Consider the following 11330-nt stretch of genomic DNA (forward strand, 5'->3'; position numbering starts at 1 on the left):
TTGGACACCTCATTTTGCGTCAACTCAATCTCACTTTTTCCATCAACCAACCGAACAGAAACCACGTTTCGTCAAGGCAGAAGAGCACCGTGATAAAGATTAAGGAAAATTACAAGACATAAATAAACCCAAATATTCTTGATAAACATCCGAGTAAAGCATCTGCACCTCAGACCACAATAAAGTCCCTGATCCACTGAGAGTGTGTTCCCATCAGTGGAATAATAGCAACGTCTTTCTACAGTTCCCCTCGTAAGAAGGTTAGTTTATTTGTGTTGATGATCACATCCTATCTTGCAGAAAGAGGTTTTGTCAGGTGTACCACGATAGTTAGGGGGAGGTGCAAAGAGCGTGTCTGCCGACAGGCCTGATGTACCAACCGTGACACTCCCAGTTCGTCAATAATCTAAAACACAGATGGAGGAGGGCTGGGAATGAGACTAGGGAATGTTAAGGATTGCAGCACAACATTTTGATGATGAGCACTTCACCACTGGGCTGTTTTCTTCTCAAAAAGGACATAAATCTAACAACACAAGCTCTATTAACAGATCGCATTCCATCCTCAAATCTCAGGCCTATGAGCAATTATAATAAACTACTGGCTTCTGTATTAAGGATTACTCTGGATACCATTAGCGGAAGAAATATTCACATCCCTGGAAAAGGTACCATTAAGAATACTTCATTACTTGTACTCCTTTCACCTAACAAAATAAACTCTGAGAGGGTGTAACAGGCAGGCCAAGCATAGGCTATTTAACTCAAAATTAAATTAATCTTCGCTTTATATTAAACTAAAATCACACAAAAACAAAAGAAGTCAATCAAAAGCACACTAAAAATGCAGTTCCAACCACTCCAATTCAGACATGATTTGCTTCATAGTCTATTGTAGCTGCAATATGCCTAAACACACCTCCATAGAAGCATACAGTACTTCTTCAGACGTAGCAAAGCCAGGGAATATTAATTGTTTGTTAACGAGATACATTGTACGGTGGCCCCGAGAGCTCAGCGCACTGCAAATTAAGAAAACACATGCAAATAGAAAGGGAAAAAAGCGAATTGCAGAAACATCTTCGCCAATTTTGCCAACACATAGCTGCAAATAGAGAGAAAACAACCAAATACGCAAACATGCTGCAACTACACACGATGGAAACAGTTTCCAGGGGACAGTAAAAGTCGATGCACACGGCTAGCCTTTTGCCTCGTTTTGCTTATTATTAACCCGTCAATTCAAATAATCTAACGAAATAAACACAATCAATCGTAAAACAGGCTAACTTTATGTTAACGGCTGAAGCTACTTTTACAAATGTCACCAAGTAACATAAATAAAGGACGAAAATAAATTGCAAATAGTTTAATTAATGGTTTAAAACCAAAATAAGTTGCAGTTTGATGGCATGAACACAATTTTAAAATGTATAACAAGTACAAACACTACATTATAATGTCACTCAATGATAATCTCAGCAGGAAATGAAATATTGACAAACCTTACGCCCGTCAGGTGCAAAACAAACAAAAGGTACGACGACTCCCTCCGGCTTTTGGATGACACACATTTTTCTCCTACCGTCATTACTCTTTCAAAATAAAAGAACCGCCCATTATAATGTAAGTAACGGGATACAAATTATACAGCCTTAAGAAAACACATACGGAATGAACTAAACAACTGATTATCTGTGCGGGACTATACCGAAGGTCAGACTCATTAATAATAATCCAGGGGCTCCAAAACTTTGCCTTTTTATTTGTAATAATTGTCCCACCTCTTTGGTCAGAACAGACATGTGAATGAAACCATCTGAGAAGTTATGAGGGGAAATAAACATATGAATCAGTCAATCAAAACCGCTCAAATGTAGCACCGTTACAGGTTATTGCAATTGAAAGTGCATAAGGGGGTTACAATGCAACAAGGCTGGGAAACATTTTGTTATGTCAAATCTTAATCTGAAAAGTAACTAATAACTATATTCATCAAATAAGTAGGAGTAAAAAGTAAACGCAGTGGAGTAGAATAAAGTAGCTACAATGGAAATGCTCATGTAAAGAACAAGTATCTCAATTTGTACTTAAGTAAATACTTTCCATCACAACCACGGCTGCTTACTATTGTAGAATAAAGACACATTCCCGTTACCTGCTATAACTTAAAGAATGTCCAGCAGATGGTGAGAGCAGCCTAAGATGCAGGTGTCTACACGTCACAACAGCAAGTAATGTCTTAAACAGATTTGAGCCATCAGTCAAACCTTTTATCCTGATAGAGAAGTTATCGAATGCTGGGTATAATGATGAGAAAATCTAGAAAATGTAAAGAAAGCTTGTATGGTAATTATAATCTTGTGTATGCTTATGCTCTTCTAATTGGAAACATTGAAAGTCATAATCAAACTGAATGACTTCACATCTTGAGCAGATCCCCAGCTGGGTGGCCGTGATCACACAACTTCCACATTGATGAGTGAAAGTAAACAACACCCTGAGAAAGAAAAAAAAACGTAAAATCTACAGTCAATTGAGATAAATCCCTCAAAGAAGAGTGTCTTCTTGACTAATTTCTGTCAACAGAGAGGGAGAACAAGCGGGGCTGAAGGGTTCCCGTTCCAAAAACAACATTGCTGGAGAGGTAGCCTATTGTGTCCTGACAGATTGGTCTGACTGAAGGAGGAGGTCGCCTCTAACTGACACACAGGGAGGAGCAGAGGTGAGCAGAAATCTGGGGGAGATGGAAACACAGCTGCGGTTCAGAGGAGAGTTACTGCCGTTACTACCTCACTATAGAATTTATTGCCTGAAAAGGGTTGTTGGAGTGTCTTTGAATTTATCATGCTGCATGCTTGTTGGGTGGATATGGAATGGCAAAAAATATAAAACATCACATTTTTTATGAAGTTTTGTTTTTATGCAATCTAACTATCTATCTATCTATCTATCTATCTATCTATCTATCTATCCATCTATCTATTTTTCTGATAAGCAGCCAGTGTGATCCTCCACACTCCTGTTTTTTTTTTTGGGGGGGGGGGGGGGGGGGTTTGGCAAAAGATGGGAGACCCTCCTTTGTCCGGATCACTCCCCAGGTCCTCGCCCCCACACCTCTGCCCATCATCCCCCCTGTTCGCTATTCATCCTCATGTGCAGCTGGAGCACTCTGTTTGACCTCCTCTCTCCTCACAGAGTCTTTATTAACAGGGACTGTGGTGGGACTCCTCGCAGCACTCGCGGTTAGAGTGAAGAACCACACTGGACTACTGACATTATGCTCATCACTTACATAAGTCTATGTGACATGGCATGTTACGCTTTCCAACATATGCTCTGCCAGGGATATTGCGCTGGGCTTTGAGCCACAGATGAAGATAAAGACATTGCTGTTATTCACAACAATAGTTCTCTTTTTTATTATTTCATATTGGGAGCATGACTGATGATGTTCCAACCAGGTGGTCTTTGCCAAGTCATCTTGTCAGTTATGCTCAATTTATGAGACAATAAAAGAAGAACTAGCTCGTGGGAAGATGACAGCAGTGTACGATAATAATTTATTTTTTCTTGTTTTCGTGATTGCCAGCATGCACCTGCATAGTACTTTTGGATGTGGATGTGCTCTCCATTCCACGCATCCCATAATTTACCGTAAGAGTTTTGTGAGAAGGAATAGTTTGAGAACATTCCCAGGAGTTCCATTTGCTGCTGTGTTTAGTGTCAAGGGTTATATTGCGTTGTATATTTGAAGGCATGTTTAATATCATGACTTTTATACTATTAATAACACATACAGTGCAGTCAGGGAAGTGACACATATTTGCCGTCTTGGCTCTCTTCCCCAACGCATTTGATCTGATAGTTGAAGCAGGAAATGTGAGGTTAAGGTGCTGACCTTTAGCTTTTATTTGAGAGCATTCATGTCCACATCAGATGGACTGTGTAGGACTTGTGACCTGTTTTCTTTTCAACATGCATTTCATCGAGACTGATTCATCGGCATGAAATAGTTCCTATAAAAACAGTTGACAGCGTGGTCTGCGGATTATCAAAGGCAACTGGGGCATTGTTTCTGAAGCCATTTTTCAATGCGCACCAAAAACAAAACTGCATTGTATTAGGATGGCGACAGATATCACAAAAAAAACAGATACCAAAACCAAAACTATCTGTATAGATACCAGTATACATTATATGTATATATATATATATATATATATATGTATGTATATGTATATATATATATATATATATATATATATATATATATATGTATGTATATGTATATATATATATATATATATGTATATATATATATATATATGTACAGTCTGCTACAGACAGTGCCATGGATAGAAGAAACAAGGAATGGGATGAGAGGCGGTCTACTACCCAAACATCCATCCTTTGATCGTGCAAACAGGCACTTTTAACAGTTAACAGTTTGTTGACTGGTGACAGTATAGTGTGTTCTGACATGCAGCCACAGTTACCATTATTCACTGTTTTTTCCTATCTAACATTACTTTTAGTGTATGCAGACTTCTTAATTATACATATTATACTGTAGGCCTTTTTCTTCATTTTTAATATGTACTCTGTTTAGTCGACCCTTACTGATATAAACAGGGTGGACAAATGATTAGAAAGACCTCATAATGCAATACAGTTTCAGCAGCACCATAAACTGCAGCCCTCAAAATGATCATATAGGTTTGACTGTTCATCAAAAGGTGTATTCTCACCCATGTAACAGTGACAAATGAATCACATTTCCTCATGAGCGAGATGCAGACAATATCTCTAAACTTACAGCAGCACCTGTCAAGCGCCCACAGTCCCGCCACAATATGGTTAAGCTACTGTAAATCTGTGAACAGATATTTTCACTGCATGGGTCAGTGCACTGGTCTCCATGCTGCAGCAGCCTTGGTGAATGTGTGTGTGTGGTCTGCTGGGTGGCAGTAAGCTTTACAGGCAGCAGAAGGCATGGCTCAGTGGTCTCGAGAGTTAAGTTTTAGCAGTGGCCAGGGCACAAAATATACGTGTGGACGTTCATTTTCATTGACAGGAAGTGAGGTTATGTGGGTTAAATGCAGAATTCAGTGACTCTCCATGCTTTTGTTTAACTTTATAAATAGTTTGTGTTGTTGTTTTGTGAGTAAAGTTAGACCAGCGAGACACAGTGTGTGTGTGTGTGTGTGTGTGTGTGTGTGTGTGTGTGTGTGTGTGTGTGTGTGTGTGTAGCAGAGATTGTACTGCTTGGATGCCAGTTTGTCTGCAGACCCCACATCTCCCTGAGCTTCCAAGCTGTGAAAACATACTGGAGGTTTGTTGGTTCTTCGTGGCTAATAAGGTGTCATTGTGCGGTAGAGCTGTCCGATATCCCACAGAGTCATTAGCGCGACGTGAATAGATTTAACAGAACATCTATCACACCCAAACATGTGCATACGGACATGTGCAGCTCTTCACGTGCCATTCGCTCTACAAAAATCAATACTATTTATGAGATAAGATTCCAGGAATGGGCAGGCTTTGCTCCGTTTTCTCTGACATGGTGAACTTGTGCTTTGCTACAGGAATACGGGACTTGAACCACGATTATAACCTGTAACATCAAAGCATTCTGCTTTCAAAGGCTTTCTTTTACAGCTAACTTCAGGAGTCCTGGCTCCTATGTGTCCAGACAGCTTATAAAGGCCTGTTTTCATCCTCACCCCCTGATTCAACATCCCAGATCCTCTCTCTCATCGTGCACCACTGGACTGCTGTTATCAGAAATCCCCTGATATGATGTCTGGATTTCTCGACACAATGGGACATTTTGAGACTTTTGCTGAGGAAACATGCTGTCATTCAACTGCTTGACCTTGTTAGTCCTGAGGGTTGATTAGAGGCTATCTGGGACTGGCTCTTTGAAGAACGCACCCCTGTCTTTTCTCATCCCATGCAGTTGATCCATCTTGGCGAGCTGGCAGCGCACTCATTGCGGTTAAAGTTTAATGGAGTGAACATGAATATCACGGTCAATTGTGGGAGCCTCGTACATGTGGAGGACTGTGGTTTGTTATTTTAATAGATATGAGTTGGCTGATAGAGAAACACTGCCTTCCAAGGCCAGAGCAGAGAAAATAGACAGGTCTCTGTGGATCTGGCTGTGGCTCAGGACTTAGTGAGTGAGAGCCTGAGTTGTGTCTGCCTTGATGTGACCTCGGGGGCGGGTGGTTAATGATGCTCCGGGGTCACTCATGACTGGTGTGTCAAGTTGCATGAGTCAGAAATATACACTTGACTTTATCATAACACCCACTCACTGCTCATTGATAAGGACAAAGGCTTTCTTCATCAATTATTAGCCACCGCTCCAGGCCGAGCGGACGGCAACGTACGATAAAACACACCGAAAAACAATCAGCGCTGTTTATCTCCTCTTCGTGTACTTGTAATCGTCAGGCACTGACAGTCTGTGAGTGACTGATGAAGGTTTCGTCTTTATTAAAGATCAACACTGGAGGAGTTGTCCTGTGGTGACATCATATTCCCGAGAAGCAGCTGTGTTTTCTCAGAGTCACTTCAGCAGCAAAGAGCTGAACTCAACAGAGCAATCTGCCAAGAAATGTAAATGTAGGAGTTAATGCTAGCTTTTGCATTATCATCATTTCTAATGGGATGATGGTGTTCCCTAATGGCCGAGGGGTCTAAAATGTTGACCAGGCCGTCAAAACATCTCTGGGTGGACTGGTTTATGGTTTTTATTTGCTGTAATCATAAATATGCCTTAGCAAGAGACAAACAACAAAAATAACAAGAATAAAGGAAACAACAGACATGTGTTGCATGTAGGACTGGGCAATAATTATAGTGATTTCATGATGTGAGATAAATATTGTCTTAGATTTTGGATATTCTATCGTAATGTGGCATATGTGTTTATAGTTTTAAAGGCTGCATTACAGTAAACTGATATCATTTTAATAATTCGGGTTTTTTCTATTACGTGCCTTTACCCATTCAGTCATAATACCCACATCTAGTAATCAAAAATCTAATTTTGTAAATATTTTATATTAGCACCAATAATTAGCTATACAATATCAATGCAATATTGATATCGACGTATTCTGTAAAAAATACCATGATAATTGATTTTCTCCATATTGACACAGTTGCATGCCATCTCACCTCATTCCCTCTCACCTCTTTAAAAAAGTCTGCAGGACAATTTACTCAAGGCCCGCTTAAAAAGCATACAGAATCACACTTTCTGTGAAAAGATGTCGAGATTAAACATCAAAGTAAATTATACTAAGATTACACATACATTTGTTACCAGATACAGCAGAAAAAGTATGGCAAAAGGATTCAGACAAGGTGGTTGGAGCTCCACCTGCTTACCTGTGAGGTGCAGCAGGTATAGAGAGTGGTGGGTGCTGAGATCAGCACCATGGACAGGGCCAGCAAACAGGTTCACTCACCTTGAAGAGGCTTGAGCTGCTCTTTTTCATGCTTTTCCCGTCATAAATTAGATTACAAACTTCAAGATAGTGAATTCCACCTTTACTTTGCAGCATATTGATATAAATGAATGAGTGTGGATTTTTGAGCCAGAAAATGTAACAAATGTGGCAAATTCTTTGGTGAAAATGTAAGATGTTACACATACAAATGCCTGTGTTTCACCTGGAACAATACTTCACTCTCAGGCCTGTCCGAGGATGTAAATAGATGTTCGCTGGTGTTGTGACCTCTGACCCGGACTGCCCCCCTGTTTCCTGAACCAGATGCTGCTCCTGTGGACCATAGCATCTTAACCTAAACAAAGTAATCCTCCACTAAACAAGATGGATATTGTATCACCAAACTAGTAAATACCAGAGGTTCTCTTTCCTCATCTCTGACTAGAACCAACAGGGAATAATCACTTATTGTATTGTTTTATGGATGAACAAAGAAACATAAACTTTATTTTACAACAGTTTTCCAAATATTTTATGGTCTGATTTATTACAGTATACAAAGAAATATGCCCTCTTGTGGGGAACATAATTAGAGCATTCAACAGTCCTCCAAGGAAAAGTTTTGAAAATCTGCAGTATACTGGCTGCATGTCAAAAATGTTAGATTGGGATCATGTGTCACTTATGTATAAAAGTCTTTTGATCTCACTTGGTTTGAGAAAGACTAGATGGAAACATGAATCCAAAATCCGTGTGGGTTTGGTCTGCAGAGATATGCCAATTAACGGTGCACGAAGTGTCAGCTCATACAATTACTGGAGACTATAGCAAACATATAGTAGCAGTGATGTGATGGACAAAGGACATTTTATTGGATTCAGGATGGATGGATGAAGGGATAAAAAAAAACATGCATTGCTTTAGACAAAAGTAAAGCTGTTACAATGTGTTGATTTAGTTTATAATTGGCGTTTTTGTACACGTGATTTCGTTTCGGCCCTTTTAGCATACATGCATAATGAGACAATTTACAGTTCGATTTCCCCTCGACTATATGAACTTGATATAAAAAGTTGTGATGAAAATCCTTTTAGAGTCATGATTATTAATTGGTTGTTTTTTGTAATCATGATGTGGGGGGAAAAACAACGTTACTCAGTTGTCTTTTCTTACTCTGACTTCGTATTAGGAGCGTTTCTGATAGTTCCTTGGATGCTCCCACCCCTTGCCTCGCGTAATTCATCTTCTTGGCCAATCGTGTCCCTCCCCAAAAAGTTTACGCCATGCAGCCTATAAGAACTGCCTAAGTTTCTCAAGTATCACAGAAGACTTGTCCTTCCAGGAACCCATCTATGGATACGTTGGTGTCGTCAAAGCCAGATAGACGTACAGGTGGACCCGTTCCGTGACTTCATGAGAGGGAAATCAGTGTTGGGACACTTTCTCGCTGCCATCTACCCAAGAGGAGATGTCTGAGGAAAATCTGGGGGAAGAGTCGAGTAGCTCCCCTGTCTCTCCTGTGGACAGCCTGAGCAACAGCGAGGGGGAGTTGGACAGACAGCCGAAGAGGTGTGGGAGGAAGAGGAGACCGAGCAGGAAAAACGGGGAGGACTCAGATAGCCCGACCCCTGGGAAACGAGGGAAGAAGTCCACCAGCAGCAGCCCCCAGTCGTTCGAGGATCTCCAGTCGCAGCGGGTCATGGCCAACGTCCGGGAGCGACAGAGGACCCAGTCTCTCAACGAGGCGTTCACATCTTTGCGGAAAATTATCCCCACTTTGCCCTCGGACAAACTCAGCAAAATACAGACCCTAAAACTTGCATCCAGATACATCGACTTCCTGTACCAGGTGCTGCAGAGTGACGAGCTGGACGCCAAAATGTCTAGTTGTAGTTATGTGGCTCACGAGAGGCTGAGCTACGCCTTCTCCGTGTGGAGGATGGAGGGCGCTTGGTCCATGTCAACATCTCACTAACATCTGGAGAAATTATGCCCTAAATGGTACGCTTGATTTTCAGTTAAAACGCATGATCCAAGCTTTCAACTGTGGGGGGGGGGGGGGGAATACTCCGCTTGAAAATGTTATTTAATGGCTGTACCGTAATGCAACCAAAGTATGTTGTGGACCTCTCTGCACAGTTTAATCAATGAATGCCTTGTCTAACCTACAGGTGACTGCTGAATCTACTTATCACATTCTGACGGGACAAATCTGGAGTCCAATGCTGGATACATGGGATCCCTCTATTTAAACCAAAGACGGCAGAAGTCCTGGGGGATCATTTTGCAGAGGCCCGACATGGGACCAGCAGCCGCGCGTTAGCTCCATACACTCCCATTCTGAAGCGTTTTCATGTTGTTGACGACGAATGCTAAAAAAATATCATGTGTTTTTTTCTGAAGGAAAAGACATTTTGAATGCATGTCTTAGGAGTTATTTCTGTGGAGTTCAAAGTGCATTATCAAAGCAGTTGTGAGACTGTCAACTGGTGGTGTAGCTCACATTATAGACTGACTGTGTGGATCCAACCTGTGCAAAAAAAAAAATACATTTATTTATTTATTGGTGAAACGTGTTACATTGAGGAATAGATCCTGTGTCTGAAATACAAAATGCATTCCTATTTTTTACTATTGTTTTTTTTGTAAATGTTTGTATATGTTTTGCATTAAACAAAATGACGATTAAAGTGTTTGCCTTTCTTTCTTTATATTTTTTTGCAAAGCTAATTTAATTGTTCCTGAGGCAAAAGAAAATGGTGGGCAACGTAAATTGCACATGAAATAACTTTCATGCATGCATCACGTGGCCTGTACTTCACATCAGATTTAATGACAAAAGCTTCCACTATATCGCCAGTCACTTGGGAAAACAAATGGAGTTATTATTGGCTTGAGTGAAAGCGTTGGAGAAACATGCAGAGATTTTTTCTTTATATACTGTTACACATCCAAAAGTAAGAAAGAAAAATACATTTTTCTTTCATGACTAAAACTATTTAAGACACAGTTTAAACATGAGGAAAAGTATTATCGAAAAGAAATATACCGTAAAAAAAAACAGAGTAAGTCTGTGTAAACGAAGGTAAAATTCCATTTTAATTAAAAATGTTAAAGCCTCGTGCAGGCTCCAGTTTCTCTCTCACTCTCCCTTTTCCTGGATTTGTTTACAGTTGGATTAAGGACCTGGGACTCACCATTATAAGTAAATAAGTTACACTGGGGTCATGTCAACCTGCTGTTGGACCCATGCTACAGTCTCTCTTCTGCCTGCAGTAGAACATAAACAGCGAGACAGTTAAGTGCTCAGCATTTTAGACATTTTGTCAAATTAACTCGTTTTTCTGTTTTAATACAGCATAGCATTCATGATGACACAATTGAAATGCTTCAATCATAAATGGAAAATGGCAATAGCCTCTTGTGATTTTTAAGATTTGCAACATAACAACCAAAATATTCCCGATTATTGTCACTAAATAAATCGTTCATAGGCAACTGTTCTCGTGCTGTGATTGATCTCAGTGATCTGGGAAAGTGTTTCTCACTGTCCGAATCAAAGTGTGTGCCCGTTTGAAGGTGTGTAATTGGCTTGCGAGGCATGTATGGAATTCCCAGATGTCTATGAAATTTAAGGAGGCCGTCGAGGTATAGGCTGTAGGTCTGTACATAGAGGCTATTCTCACTGAAATGTTGGGGGGAAAACGCTTCACAGACCCAGTCCAGATTAATAAACAGCAGTTTCTGAACCTTGATACAGTTACGTTTTCACTCAAAACCAGATACATGAACAGAGTTTATAATAATTGATATGCATCACACAAAAAACTAACGTTTATTCTTTTTAAAATGTCCAGCCCTTAT

The 11330-nt window shown here is 40.3% G+C and overlaps 1 protein-coding gene across 1 annotated transcript; it reads left to right on the plus strand.

Moving 5' to 3' along the window:
* Positions 1–8886: 8886 nt before the first annotated feature.
* Positions 8887–10029, plus strand: twist1b (twist family bHLH transcription factor 1b). Its single transcript, XM_079164741.1, has 2 exons — positions 8887–9467; positions 9638–10029. Exon 1 carries the CDS (start codon positions 8935–8937, stop codon positions 9439–9441), a length of 507 nt encoding a protein of 168 aa, XP_079020867.1. The 5' UTR covers positions 8887–8934; the 3' UTR covers positions 9442–9467; positions 9638–10029.
* The last annotated feature ends 1301 nt before the right edge of the window (positions 10030–11330 follow it).

This window comes from Pholis gunnellus (assembly GCF_910591455.1).
Source record: "Pholis gunnellus genome assembly, chromosome: 8".
NCBI lineage: Eukaryota > Metazoa > Chordata > Actinopteri > Perciformes > Pholidae > Pholis > Pholis gunnellus.